Source organism: Oratosquilla oratoria, chromosome 12 (assembly GCF_046742065.1).
Source record: "Oratosquilla oratoria isolate Oo_2021 chromosome 12, ASM4674206v1, whole genome shotgun sequence".
In the NCBI taxonomy this organism is placed as follows: domain Eukaryota; kingdom Metazoa; phylum Arthropoda; class Malacostraca; order Stomatopoda; family Squillidae; genus Oratosquilla; species Oratosquilla oratoria.
In genome coordinates this window covers 15,089,401-15,105,339 of record NC_134788.1, presented here as the reverse complement: position 1 = coordinate 15,105,339, position 15,939 = coordinate 15,089,401, and the positions used below count along the sequence as shown (strand labels likewise).

The 15,939-nt window shown below is 37.6% G+C and overlaps 2 protein-coding genes across 4 annotated transcripts in view; one reads left to right on the top strand and one right to left on the bottom strand.

The window, feature by feature from the left end:
* LOC143030569 (facilitated trehalose transporter Tret1-like) overlaps positions 1 to 15,939 on the top strand; it is a 459,285-nt gene that overhangs the window by 61,934 nt on the left and 381,412 nt on the right. The gene's annotated exons all lie outside the window — the stretch shown is intronic.
* Positions 14,405 to 15,939, bottom strand: part of LOC143031003 (thymidylate synthase-like) — a 53,651-nt gene continuing 52,116 nt past the window's right edge. For all 3 annotated transcript variants that reach the window (XM_076194332.1, XM_076194335.1, XM_076194334.1), the window contains one exon: positions 14,405 to 15,936. Coding sequence is in view for 1 of the 3 variants with exons in the window: in XM_076194335.1 (XP_076050450.1) it covers positions 15,916 to 15,936 (21 nt within the window). In the remaining 2 variants the exon portion in view is untranslated. The remainder of the gene's footprint in view (positions 15,937 to 15,939) is intronic.

Below are 15,939 nucleotides of genomic sequence, written 5' to 3'. Positions count from 1 at the left end.
ACTTATGGAATGAATCTGTTCGAAAAATTCTTCTACCCTTTTTGCCATTATCTTAATTATTCTCCTAAAATCCATCTTTTTTTCTCCTTAAAGCTAATTTTCATTGAGAATTTTTAATCATTTTATTTGTCTGATTAGTTTCCTCAGGATAAACCAAGTTTTTGTTCCTCTCCTCGGATCTCTGTCTTTTGTTGATAATTGCATCAAGTTCAGCCCTCTCATTCTAATCCCTTTTGTTTTTAGTCTCCAGAGTCCCTCCTCCTTTCATTAGATCACCTGTTACTTTAGAGCAGGGGTCTCCAAACTTTTCAATGCAAGGGCCACATTGTATATTTCCCACATTTATGCGGGCCAAAAAAAAAAAAAAAAAAAAAATCAGTGCCAGTAATTTAATTTCCTCAAATATTAGAGTATAAACATGGAAAAATAAAAACATATCTTGTTGGAAAAAATCAGGGTAAACTAAATAGATTCCTGCCTTTAGTTTTATGCAACCAAATTCGTGTGACGAATGATACTGTCGTTTTGACTTCACAATTTCATTGAAATCAGGTTCCAGATTAGATGAGCCAATTGTAAGAATTGATTTCAAATGATCATCAGACAAATTTGCTCGATAGTTAGATTTCACATACTTCATTTTGGAAAATGTTTGTTCACACAAGTATGTTGTACCAAAAATGGACACAAAACTACAAGCAAACTTTTTCCAATTTGGAAACTGATCTGCCTTCAGGCATTTATAAAACTCAATCAGATTTCCTTCTTTATACTTATCTTTCAGTCTGTCATCTGCCTGGAGATCAATAATTTCCATTTGAAATTGAGTTGGAAGATTTTCAGCATTTGCAGTCAAATGGATTATGAAAGAGCCTGATTTCATTTTCTTTGGCATCAAGGTCAGCAAATCGCTCCTGAAACTGTTTTTTCAAATCTGAATTTATTTCATTTGCAAATGAGGAAGGATATTCAACTTTACTTTCTGCACGAAAATTTTCACAACATGGAAAATGAGCACAATTCTTAACTTTCACCTGGCCTTCAAGTAGCGCAAGTTTTGCTCTGAATGCCTTGACATGAACAAAGTAGTCACTGATCACATTTGTTTTGCCTTGCAACTTCAGATTCAATTGATTCATATGACCTGTCATATCTGCAAAAATGGCCAATTTCCAAATCCATTCACATTGTGATAATAATGGCTGAGGTTTATTTTTCTTTGTGAGAAACAAATCAATTTCTAATCTGAGCTCAAAGAAATGCAGCAAAACCTTTCCACAACTAAGCCATCCAACTGCTGTATAATAAGGCAAGTCAACAAACTCGGCATCAATTTCTCTCAAGAAATCACAAAACTGGCGATGGTTGGGTGCATGAGATCCAATGAAATTAACCACAGAAACAACAGGTACCATGACACAAGACATACCAACATATTTTAGGCACAATGCTTGTTGATGGACAAGGCAATGCAGAAAAATGGGTTTTGAGAATCCTCCAACCTCACAAGCTGTTGTGATTCGTCCAACCAAACCCTTCTCTGTCCCAGACATATTCTTTCCTCCATCAATTGTCACACACTGCACTTGTTTCCATTCCAGGTTATATTCTGTCATAGTTTTACTTACTTCATTGAAAATGTCCTCTCCAGTTGTTGTGGTGTGCATGCTGTGAACTGATGCCAATTCTTGGGTCACATTAAATTCACTATCAACACCACGAATGAATACTAAGAGCTGAGAGGTATCACACACATCAGTTGATTCATCCAACGCAAGAGAATACCAACAAGATCTTTTTGCTTTTTCCTTTATTTGCCGAATTATGTCGCCTCCTAAATCTTCAATTCTACGAGCAACAGTACTTGACCCAAGACTTATCATTTTGAAGAGGTTTACTTTTTCTGGACATAACTCTCCCGCTGTTTCCACTATACTCTTTTATGATACTACCATCAGTGAAAGGTTTTCCTTTTTTGGCTAACACATAGGCAACTTTGTAACTGGCTCTAGTTGAAGTTTCATTTTCAGGTTTTTTCTTACTGAAAAAAGCTTGTTGAGAATGCAGACTGTGCTGAAAGGATTCAAACTTTTTGGTGCCTTCTGCTCCTGTGATGTGAGAATAACTTGAGCCATGTTTAGATTCATAGTGCCGACGAATATTGTATTCCTTCAGAACAGCAACACTGTCTTTACATATCAGGCATAAAGCTTTATCATTTGCTTTCACAAAAAAGTACTTTATATTCCATTCGCCATTGAACTGACGACACTCACTGTCCACTTTTCTTTTCTTTCTCTTTTCCACACCTGAAAATATAAGGGTATTTTAGGAATTTAAACAGGTACAGAAAATTAATTGGCTTTATTAAAGTTCGGATTTACCGCGATTGTGCTTAACCCTGGCATGTTACCTATGAGCGCGCGAATTTGCACTATCTTGAAAAGCACCGTAGCATTCCATGGTTAATGAGCCTACTTACGAAATTAGGCCAAGACGATCTCATGTTTACATTCATAGTCCCTACGAATAATGTACTCCTTCATAACAGCAACACCGTCTCTACATATGAGACATTAAGCTTAATCATTATGCTTTCACGAAAAAGTACTTTATTTTCCATTCGTCACTGAAATGACGACACTGTCCAATTTTCTTTTTTCTCCTTTCCATATCTCAAAACATAAGGGTATTTTAGGGATTTAAAGGTACTGACTTGTCAACTGGTTATTAAAATTAAAGTTCGGAGCTACCTCCAATGTGCTTAACCATGGAATGCTATCTATGAGCGCGCGAATTTGCACTTCCTTGAAAACCACCATAGTATTCCACGGTTAATAGGCCTACATACAAAATTAGGCTACGTCGATCTTGTGTTTACTCGAAAATAAACTAGTCGAGGTGAAGTAATTATGTTTTTTTTTTCGTATCTACTTGAACATTTCAGTTACTCCAAAGTTTAAGTCTTAAACTTTGGAGTAACTGAAATGTTCAATATTTATATTATGATAGCCCAGTTTCTTAAACTTTAAGAAACTGGGCTATCATAATATAAATATAAGTTTATGAAAAGTACAAGTATCTATCTATCTATCTATATATATATATATATATATATATATACATAGATATATAGATATATACATATATATTTTTATATTTTCATATATATATATATATATATATATATATATATATATATATTATAGATACATTATTCAAAACAGGCATTTTCGTTTTTCAACGGCATATTCCCCTTGAAATTGGTCAAGATCTAAATTCAGTATGACGACATAATTTAACCAATCATATTCCAGCACTGCCGTCGAGTTGCCAATAGCTCATTTTCACTCAAATTATTCCTATTTTTCGCATTATTTCTCCAAAGCAACAGTATGCATAAGCATGGCCATTTTTTACTATATCAATTAGATAGTAAGCATCGTTTTGGCAAGACAAAAACTAAATGAAGTAATGATTATGCTTTTACCCTAAGCTAAAAAAATCATGTAACAATGCGCAAGAATACGGCAGTGTAAGGGTAAAAAGTTTATTTTGTTTGATAATTTTATTGATCTATTTATCTATTTATTTACATATTGCATTTTATGTGATTTAATTTTCATTTATTGCTTTATTTTTTCCTCTATTCTATTTGTATTTTTATGTTTTATCTATTTATTTATCTATTCATATTCTCAAGGGACTTTACGGGTTTTGGGGGGAAAAATATCGACTGTATTTTTGTCATGTGTGAAGGAAGTCCATGTGTGAAGGAAGTCCATTTTGACGGTATTTCTGTCCCGTTGAAGGCTTTTTTTTTTTTTTCTTTATCTCGAATAGAACAAAAAACATACGATCTTTCTGCCAAATGTGAAGGAAGACATCGACATAGAAAAACCAAAATCGACGGCATTTTTGCCTAGTGTGAAGATGGAAATCGACGACATTTTTGCCTGGTATGAAGGAGGAAATCGACGGTATTTTTGCCTAGTGTGAAGATGGAAATCGACGGCAGTTTTGCCTAGTGTGAACATGGAAATCAACGTTATTTTGGCCTAGTGCGAAGATGAAAATCGACCGAATTTTTCCCCAGTGTGATGATGGAAATCGACGTCATTTTTGCCTAGTATGAAGGAGGAATCGACGGTATTTTTGCCTAGTGTGCAGATGGAAATCGACGGCAGTTTTGCCTAGTGTGTACATGGAAATCAACGGTAATTTTGCTTAGTGTGTATATGTAAATCGACGTAATTTTTGCCTAGTATGAAGGAGGTATTTTTGTCTAGTGTGAAGATGGAAATCAACGTTATTTTTGCCTTGTGTGTAGATGGAAATCGACGGCAGTTTTGCCTAGTGTGAATATGGAAATCAACGTTATTTTGCCTAGTGTGTAGATAGAAATCGACGGTACTTTTGCCCAGTGTGAAGATGGAAATCGACGGTAGTGAAGATGGAAATCGACGGTATATTTGCCTAGTGTGAAGATGAAAATCGACGATGTTTTTACCTCGTTTGATGATGGAAATCGACTGTGTTTTTGCCTAGTGACGGCGTGAAAGGGAAATCAAGACGTCATAGTATCATGGAGCAAAAATTTCAGTTGAGCACGTAGCCTTACGTAACACTGAACGAAAAATTCTGAGAAAGCCTATGGTGAGAAATATGTTTTAAGAATATAGAAAAGACGATGAATTTTGACAATTGTGTTCTAACTGAGCAAAACATTCTGAGAAAATCCTTGTATACATTTAGAGAGAAACGTTTTAAGATATAGAAAAGACGCTGAATTTTGACAATTGTGTTCATTTTAACACTGAACGAAACATTCTGAGAAAATTCATAAACGCGTGTAAACAGATAGAAAATACGATTAATTTTGCCAATTGTGTTCATATACTGAGCGAAACATTATGAGAAAATCCTTAAACACGTGTAGAGATTTTTTTTATATAGAAAAGACGATAAATTTTGATTTTTTTTTCATATTAACACTGAGCGAAACATTCTGAGAAAACCCTAAAAACTTTTTAGAAATATAGAAAAGACGATGAATTTTGAAAAGTGTTCATATTAACACTGAATGAAACATTCTGAGAAAACCCTTAAACACGTGGAGAGAACAATGCTTTAAAGATATAGAAACGATGATTTTTGACAATTGTGTTCATATTAACACTAAGCGAAATATTCTGAGAAAACCCTTAAACACTTGTAGAGAAAATATGAAAAATACTAGTATAGAAAATACGATAATTTTGGAAAATTATGTTAATTTTAACACTGAGCGAAACATTATGACAATTGTGTTCATATTACTACTGAACGAAACATTCTGAGAAAATCCTTAAACACGTGGAGAGAAAAATGTTTTAAGAATATAGAAAATACGGTGAATTTTGACAATTGTGTTCATATTAACACTGAGCGAAACATTGAGAAAATCCTTAAACACGTGTAGAGATTTTTTTTAATATAGAAAAGACGATGAATTTTGAAAATTGTTTTCATATTAACATTAAGCGAAACATTCTGAGAAAACCTAGAGAAAAACTTTTTAAAAATATGGAAAAGACGATGAATTTTGAAGTGTTCATATTATCAATGAACGAAATATTCTGAGAAAACACTTAAACACGTGGAGAAAAATGCATTAGACATAGAAAAGATGATTTTTGACAATTGTGTTCATATTAACACTGAGCGAAACATTCTGAGAAAATCCTTAAACACTTGTAGAGAAAATATGAAAAATACTCGTACAGAAAATACGATAAATTTTGACAATTATGTTCATTTTAATACTAAACGAAACATTCTGATAATTGTGTTCATATATAAATTGAACGAAACATTTTGAGAAAATCCTTAAACACGTGGAGAAAAAAGTTTTAAAATTAGAAAATACAAGGAAATTTGACAAAACATTCTGAGAAAACAGAGAAAACCTTTTTAATATATAGAAAAGACGATGAATTTTGAAATGTTCATATTAACACTGAATGAAACATTCTGAGAAATCCCTTAAACACGTGGAGAGAAAACTGCTTTAAAGATATAGAAAAGATTATTTTTGACAATTGTGTTCATATTAACACTGAGCGAAACATTCTGAAAATATCCTTAAACACTTGTAGAGAAAATATGAAAAATACTCGTATAGATAATACGATAAATTTTGACTTATGTTCATTTTAACACTGAGCGAAGCATTCTGACAATTCTGTTCATATTAACACTGGAGGAAACATTCTGAGAAAATCCTTAAACACGTGGAGAGATTTTTTTTTTTTTTAGAATAGAAAATACGATGAATTTTGTCAATTGTGTTTATATTAACACTGAGTGACACATTCTGAGAAAATACTTAAACACGTGTAGAGATTTTTTAAATATAGAAAAGACGAATTTTGAAAAATTTCATATTAACAGTGAGCGAAACATTCTGAGAAAACCTAGACAAAACACTTTTAAAATATAGAAAAGACGATGAATTTTGAAAAGTGTTCATATTAGCATTGAAGGAAACATTCTGAGAAATCCCTTAAACACGTGCAGAATTTTTTTTTCTAAAGATAGAGAAAAGATGATTTTTGACAATTGTGTTAATATTAACACTGAGCGAAACATTCTGAGCAAACCCTTAAATACTTGTAGAGAAAATATGAAAAATACTCGTATAGAAAATACGATTAATTTTGACAATTATGTTCATTTTAACACTGAGCGAAACATTCTGACAATTGAGCTCATATTCACACTGAACGAAACATTGAGAAAATCCTTAAACACGTGGAATTTTTTTTAATATAAAAAATACAATTTTTTTTGGCAATTCTGTTCATATTAACACTGAGCGAAACATTCTGAGAAAATCCTTAAATACATGTAGAGAATTGTTTTAAATATAGAAAAGACGATGAATTTTGATTTTTTCATACTAACACTGAGCGAAACATTCTGAGAAAAACTAGAGAAAAACTGTAGGAATGTAGAAAAGACGATGAGTTTTGAAGTGTTTAAATTAAGACTGAACGAAACATTCTGAGAAAACCGTTAAACACGTGCAGAGAAAAATGCTTTAAAGGATATAGAAAAGACGATTTTTGACAATTGTGTTCATATTAACACTGAGCGAAACATTCTGAGTAAAAATTTTGTCAATCTCTAGATATCCCGTGACGGATATTATTGTTTCGAAAAAATATATATAGAAAATATTTTGATACAAATGATATGCTTGCAAGTTTATGATTTTTAAAATTTTATAATTCAATATAAAGACAATAAGATATCCTACATTGGTAGTAGATACTATTACCTCCGATATCTAATAAACATACCAAGTACCTTTGTTCATTGTATAAGGAGACACTTTAGTAAACATTTCAGAATCCATGTGAGGCGACATGAAGCATAAATATTTGTCACTTCAGCCCCTATGCTAAACGTTCATTACATTAACAAATAAAATGTATAATAGTGGTATTAAAATAATGTTGCATTTCAACACAATGAGTTCAGTAATTATTCTTCGTTTCTTTTGGTATTATTGTCGACTGGAAAATTAGATAAATGGTGACCGACCGTTTTCGTCTGTTTGAGACATCTTCAAGGAATCTGTCAAATGTAAATTGGGAAATCTGGGCCTATGTGTTTTAGTTTCCTTTTTCTTATACTTAAAGGGGCCTCTGTTTGTTTCTATATGTACGGTTGGGATTGAATCTTCCAAGTCCGGTACTATTTCATGCTTCAAGCCTGCATCTTACAGCAATGGCTACTCAGTCGTTGATTTCTTTACTCCTATTCCGCTGCTATACTGCACATTAATTGACTGTAGATCGCATAGCAAAGTAGCACTTTTTTGTGGTTCCTACATGTTTTAACATCGTTTCTGTTGAATGACCAGTATAACACATTGTGTTTACGTAATCTATATATATACATTTCTAATGTATCCTTGATCTCTGTGTTTCTATCGCTTTCTATTGTTTGATATTATCATTGTGTAACCGTTTGTACGTAATGATGGGCAATAATTAAATAGATCTTTAATTGGACCTCATGCTCCTTGAGATTTCACCAAACAACAGTTAGGCGTTTAGAATACTAAGGTTAAACCTAGGAAATGCAGTCTTTGAAATCCACATTATAATTTGCAGCGGCGGCGCCAGGAATTTTTAGTTGGGGAGGCTAAGGGGGAGCTCAGCAAAATTTTGGGGTGGCTTATAGTACTATAATTTCCGCGTTAGCGGCAATCCGAAAGGCGTAGTCCAAGGTCCGCCATGGGGTCAAAGGGGCCGGCCTAGGGTCCTTGGTGGGGTCCAGGGGCACCGCCCTGACGGGAGCTCTGCTAGGATTTTTTGTTGGGGGCTGAGGAGGTACTCAACATGTTGACGAGGGGGGGGGGTCTCAGAAATTAAACTCAGATGATGATAATTCACGAACATCTGAACATGGGAGGCATACCATGCTGTTTTGATCCCGGTAAAAAAAAAAAAGTTGATTTTCTAACCTCACTCATCTATTGTTCGAGTGAGGTATATCGAGTTTCCAAACCCACTGCTGGAAGTCTATTATTATCACTTCACCGAGTTGCTATTCCACTTAAGTTGCAAAAAATTACACGGTACTTTGGGCAGGATTGTAATCAAAACCCCCTCTACATGCTCTGCATGCTGTGACTAGGGTTTCTTGAGCTGGATTAAATGTCTATGAATGGGGTATTATTGTCTGTCAATCATCAAATTGTGTAATTGGATAAGAAGGAAATCAAGTGTATATTTTTACCATGGCCAATTCATCATGCAGTACATACATACATACATACATACATATACCAAGGCTTTTTCCCCCTTCCAAGGAAGGTAGCCAAAAAGGGAAAGGCATAAAAACACTCCCACCCATTTCATCCCTAAATACCCTCCACACCCCTCCCACCCTTCCTCTCATCTGAGCACCTCCTGGATGACGGGTCATCCCTGCACCCTGCCCACCGCCCTGGGTCAGAAGCAGTGTCGCAAGACACAGTACATCCACAGCAAGGCCGCTTCATTTAATCGGCGACCCCCCCCCCTCTCCGTCCCCCTTTGCATATAAGGCGAGGACGGGGAGAAATCCCTTCGGGCTGCGTCAAAATTTACTCACACATACTACCCCCCCGCCCCCCCGCCCATTTCTCCTCATGCAGTCACAACATCAATCATATACAACCATTCTCCACTCACCTCTGTCTTCCGTCCTCTCCCTTCCTTCCTCAACAGACATTCCCCTCTTCCCCAAAGCCCCCTTCACCCCATCCATCCACCTCATCCTAGGACGTCCCCTCATGTTCACTCCCTCCACATCTGCCTTCCATACCTCTTTTACTAGTCTTTCTTCACTCATTCTTTCCATGTGTCCAAACCATCCTAATATTCTTTCATCAACCCTATCTCCCAAATCCTTTTTCACCCCTGTTCTCCTCCTCACCTCCTCATTTCTCACTCTATCCAGCCTAGTAACCCCCACCATACTTCTCAGACACCTCATCTCAAACACATTCAAACTCCTTTTCTCTTCTTCTCTTATGTTCCACGTTTCTGCTCCATACAGTGCTGTTGGCACAATCACTCCTTCATACAGTCTCCTCTTCGCATCCATTCCCAAATGTCTATTCCTCATTACACTTTTTAAACCACCAAGGCATTTACTCGCTTCTCTCAATCTACATTCTACCTCCACCTTCACTCCACCTTTTCCTGCTACACTTGCACCCAAGTATCTAAAACTATCCACTTCTTCCAGTCGCTCTCCCTTAATGATCACAAACAGTATACTGCCACTTTCAGCCCTTGTACATCTCATCACCTTACTTTTACCTACATTTATCTTTAGCTTTCTTCTATCACATACTCTCCCAAACTCTGCCACCAGCTTCCTCAATCCCTCCTCTGACCCTGCCACAAGCGCAGTGTCGTCCGCAAACAACAGCTGGCTCACCTCCCACTTTTCTCCATTTTCTTTAACCATCTCCAATCCCTGACTCACTACCCTAGCATTCACCTCTCGCACCACCCCATCCATGTATAAGTTGAACAGCCAGGGCGACATAACGCATCCTTGACGAAGTCCCACCTTTACTTCAAACCACTCACTCTCTCCATTTCTAATCCTAACACATGCTCTACTACTCTCATAAAAACTCTTGACAGCTCCCAAAAGCTTTCCTCCTATCCCATAAATCTGCATAACCTCCCACAGTGCCTTTCTGTCTACCCTATCATAAGCTTTTTCCAGATCCATAAAAGCCCAAAAAACATCCTTCCCCTTTCCTATAGCTTTCTCACATATCTGTCTTACCACAAAGATCTGATCTACACAACCTCTACCCGTCCTAAATCCACACTGTTCCTCACCAATTACTCCTTCTGTTCCTCTCCTAATCCTCTCAATTAAGATCCTCCCATAAGCCTTCCCTACTACACTCAACAGGCTAATCCCTCTGAAATTACTACATTCACACTTGTCCCCTTTTCCCTTGTAAAGAGGAACTATACAGGCACTACTCCAGTCCTCCGGTACTCTACCCTCTCTCCAGCAAACATTAAATAACCTCACCAACCAGTCCACCATCACTGAACCTCCCTTTTTCAGACATTCTGCATGACATCCATCCAGACCAGGTGCCTTACCTGCTTTCATCATCTTTACAACTGCCTTCACCTCATCCTTCCTTATTTCTCCTCCCTCATCACTCTCATTTTCTTCGTATTTCCCACTGCAGCTATCTTTCCTTCTCTATCCTCCTTCACATTCAGCAACTCCCTAAGATATTCTGCCCATCTTCCCCTCACTGCCATCTCTTCCATTATCATCTCTCCATCTGTACCTTTTACCTTTTCTTCCCTACTTGATTCGCCTCCTCTTCCTCTCTTAATTTCTTTCCAAAACATCTTTTTATTATTTTCAAAATTTTCTGTCATACTCCTACCCCATTTCACATCTGCTCTCCTCTTTGCCTCCTTTACCTTTTGCTTTACTTCTCTTTTCTTTTCTTTGTACGTCTCATATGACTCCCCTGTCCTCTTTTGTAACCAATCTGTGAAAGCTCGCTTCTTCTCTTCTACAACCTTCTTTGTTTCCTCATCCCACCATTCACTACCCTTTCTTCTATTTCCCCCTGTCCTTCTTGTTCCACACACCATCCTTGCACACTTTAAGACTCCCTCCTTGAACCATCCCCATTCCTCCTCCACACCCATCTCTGCTCTATCCTTTACTCCCTCCCACTCCTCCTCCTTCAGCTTCTTTTCTTACTCCTTCTCCTTTTCCTTTTCATTCAAGTTCACTCTAAGAACCTCCCTATCTTTTGTCCCTTTCCTCCTTCTCCATCTATCCTCCACTCTCAGCTTACCTTCCACCAAAAAATGATCTGATATTCCCCCACCCTCTCCCCTTAGCACATGTACATCCTTAACTCTTCCTATCATAATCCTATTTACCACTACATAATCCATTAGCGCTCTATCTACCACCCTTCCCTCCACCACCCTCTCCCATGTGTACTTATGCTTGACTTTCTTCCGAAACACTGTATTTGCTATCATCAACTCTCTTTCTAGACACATTTCCACCATGAACTCTCCACTACGATTCTTTCCTGGAACTCCACACTTCCCAACCACTCCATTGATTGGACCATTTCCCACCCTAGCATTAAGGTCTCCCAGTACTATTACATTGACATTTCTTCCTAAACCCTCTATGCACTCATTTAAATCTATCCAAAAGGCCTCCCTTTCTTCCATGCTCTTCTCACTGCCAGGCCCATATGCACTTACAAAGACCCACATCTCCTTTCCCAGTTTCACCTTCATCCACATTATCCTTGAGGAAACCTCCTTCCACTCCACTACACGTTTACCTATCTCCTCACTTACTAGAATAGCCACCCCTTCCCTCCCTCGCCCTCTCTTCACTCCTGATACCCTCCCACTTACACTCACCCTTCCCTTTCAATTTAGTTTCACTCAAAGCCAACACATCCAACTTTCTTCTCACAAACATACTACCTATCTCTTCCCTTTTACTCTCATCTGTACCACATCCACGCACATTAAAAGACCCAAACCTTAGGGTGCTGGCCCGAGGCCCTCCAGCACCCCTTATGCCTCTCCTTTCCTTATGCCTTTCCATAGGAAATTCAGGGCCAATGTGGAAATTCAAAAGCTTCTTATATAGTATTGTGGGCCCTGGCATCTAATCACCCTTTTAACCCATGTAGCATATACGTCTGTGTAAATTGCTTCATGAAACATTACTTGAAGTAGGTTATATTTCTTCAAATGTCAAATAAACAAAAATTGAAATAAAAACAAAAACAAAAAGGTTTGACGGTTTGTTAAACATTTATATGAATGAAAATGCAATTCATATATAGCTGAACAAACACTTTTGAAACATAAGCACTTCCTTAGAAACTATTTACATATTTCGATAACTAAAATGTAATCCTCTTGCGAAACTTAATTGCAAGTTGTTCCTTAAGAATAGTTTTGAAAACAGATAGAAATACATGTTTTCTTCATTCAGTGTCCTTCATATGAAAGACCCAGCAAATCCTTGATGTTTTGACATTTCATGGATTTCAACCATAAACAGATAAAGTTAAAAAAAGAAGAGAAATGATATATCTCAGGAAATACATCGTTCCACCTACTTTAAAATGATACGCCTATTCCTATGGTTGGCAGCAAATGCATCGATAATCATATCCCTGTCTAACATCTTTGCTCTTTGGGAATTGATGTTTAATACTCCAAGATTATTGGTACGTTTGTCACCGCTACTGTTACACAAGCAGGTTTTCAGTTGCTTTAGGCACGAAAAGCTTCTTTCACATGATGCTGAGTTAACTGGAAGAGTAACATTAATACGCACTAGCTTATACAAATCTATGAATGCATCTTTGTACAGTTGGAGCATGATGGCAAGTTGCATAGGTGTGTCCACTTCCATTCCCTGCTCCTGCTTTCTGGCAATCAACCTTTTTAGTTGGTGCAGCTCTACGGATAGATCTTTGTCTTCCACCCCGTAATTTGCAGCCATTCCTTTTTCAAAAAGGTTGGATGATTGAGGTTGAGGGCAGATACTCCAAAAGTACCTGACATGCATCGCCAGAAAACCTTCTTCTCAACTCACTGAGAAACTTGTCTATCACGGAGTAGTAAATCGGTCTCTTGGTAACATTGGAGTCATTCGAATCATCATCTTGTCCTATGCCGGATGTTATGACAAACTCATCCAAGTATCGTGGGGCTGCCCTTTGCCTCTGACGTGCAAGTTGTCTGCGAATCCCTACAGTCTGGCACAATTCTTCAGCATGATTTCGTAGTTGCTCCCAGCTCTCTTCGTTTCTCATCTCTGTGAGACTAGACATCACTGCCTCAACCAAATCAACTGCTGAGGCAAGCTGGAGATCGGGGGACTGGAGTTGATCTGACAAGGTTTTCGTCAAATGCAGCAAACTCTCCATGAACACCAGATTCGTCACAAAATGGTGATCCAGAAGGGCAGTGAGTGACCTTGCTCCACTGGCCCTGTCCACATTTCCCCCTTCCACTAAATGTTTTAGGGTTGCAACAATCCCAGGCAGTGGAAAGTACTTATACAGTTATTTATATAATTATGCATAAAAATGGCCATATATCAATAGCAGCACCACAATATAAAAACAGATACATGAAGTGAAATCATCTCCATGTGGGGAAACCGATTTACAAGATTGAAACAGCAAGTTGAGAAAAACCTCAGCATGTACAAAATCACAAACAAACCCACTACCAACCAAACTGAAACTGCATGAATAACAACCACGAAATTCCTCAAAGTGTTTCCAATCAAACTGATTGAAGTTTATAGTTGCCAAGAACGCAATTTTGCCTAAAATATGCATCTTGCTTATGAACACTACATACCAAACATGCGCGGACAAAGGCTGTAAAATTGAAACTTCAATTGATTTTATTTAATAAGTTTGAATCTATTTCATCATCTGTTGCATCTTTAAGAAATTACTCAGTCTCATTAGTCATTAATATTAGTTATATCTGGTTTTCCATATAAATACGATCCATTCATATTGGCACCATTTCAAAGATGACAGAAAAAATCAACGTGGGTAGAGGATAAGAACGAATGCGAAGAAAAGTTTAAGAAGAGTTAAGAATTATGATGAAGTTTGGAGTGTGACAGAGGTCAAATGTGATACAACTTGGGTGCGTTGAATTTATATATATGTACATACACATATATAAATTCCACTACAATAATGTATTGTAACCTATTATAAAGTATTCTTATATTATCGGTATTAAAGCAATAATTGGTATTAACTAAAACTGTTTATTAGCATAATCATTAATACAGTGTAATTTTGTAGTTTGAAATTAGTTTTAAATGGTCTCTTCTACTCCAGCAGTAAACATTCACCGACACCCTGATTATTCATCGACCCCTTGGATGTTCCGATCGACCCCTGCGGGGTTTATATAGACCACTTTGAGAACCCCTGGTCTATATACTTTGGGAATACTATTGTCGCCTGGCCATGCCCTGATTCGTTGCATAGTCTATCTCAGATAGGCTATGCATATATGTCACACATTACAGATAGGCTATCTGTAATGTATGACATTTCTACAACAGGTTACAGGTGATTTGAGGCATGGGTCATATATAATGAAAGCAGTTGAACTTGCATAACACCGCAATAATACACATATATTGTCCTCATTTCAGATGGGGAGGGGGTTAATGGTAGGGCTAGCACTGATGGCTGACAAATTTTTAGCCCTGGCCACTAAAAATTCCACTTAATAAAATTATTTTAATGAGTGTTTTAAATGTTCAATTTGCTCATTTCAGTTGGGGGGGGGGCTGACCACTATTTTGGGGAGGCTAAAACCCCCCAAGGCCCCCCTTGGCGCCGCCGCTGGATGAGGATGGTGCTTCCCGAGTCCTCCTCCTCTGTGAGGCAGGAGCAGGTGCTCTCTACGATGAACAGCCGGAGTGGGAGAACCTTTCAAGTGGCTGACTCCTCCACAGGCTCATATGAAAGCAGTCCCTAGTTGTTCCTTTTCAGTGTAATAATACTGAACTATACTTTACCAGACCTGGGGTTTGTTACCTAACAGTCATGCCCAAGCTGAGGAATCTTATGGAAACACACAAACATAGAGCACCGTTACTTGCACATGAGGATGCACACAGGCTTTAGAGTAACGGTAGGGTAAACAAGCGGCATGTTGTTTGACTGGTTTCGCATGTGTGTGTGTGTGTTGTCTATACAAGACATGGGGATAATCCAATAGGCTGGTAACATAAGACTGTGGTTGTATTCATGTGTCCAATCCAAGGATTTGAACTTGAGAGATTCGCATGCTGAGACTGCTGAGGCATTCACTCAGGGTTCCTGGATCTATGGTCCTCTAGAGAAGGGTCATCTTGAAATCAACAAAACAATCCCAGTCAGTGAAAACACATCTTCATCCTCAGTTCCTGATCCATCCATATGAACACATTCAAACAGAGTCAGTGAGAGAGCTCATATCTTGAAGGGCTGCACTAGCTTTTGTCAAATAAAATCAAGGAGACAAAAATACATTCAATACAGTGGAACATTTTATTAATCTGCTCTGGCTATTGTCAACTGATTTGACTCATTTGAGCAGAGGAGTCTGAGGCAGAAATAACTGACTCCTCTCAGTCCTGGATTCAACCTTCAGCTGACTGAAATTGCTAGAAGAGCAAGGAAAAAAATATAACAACCAACAGACGAGGTTGTGGGGAATGTCAGACAAGAAAGACGTGTACTACCACAACCTTCATTCTCCCTGCAGTTGAGCTTACCTCTCCTACAGAAGAGGGAAGTATCTAACAAGGCACCATCATATTCTG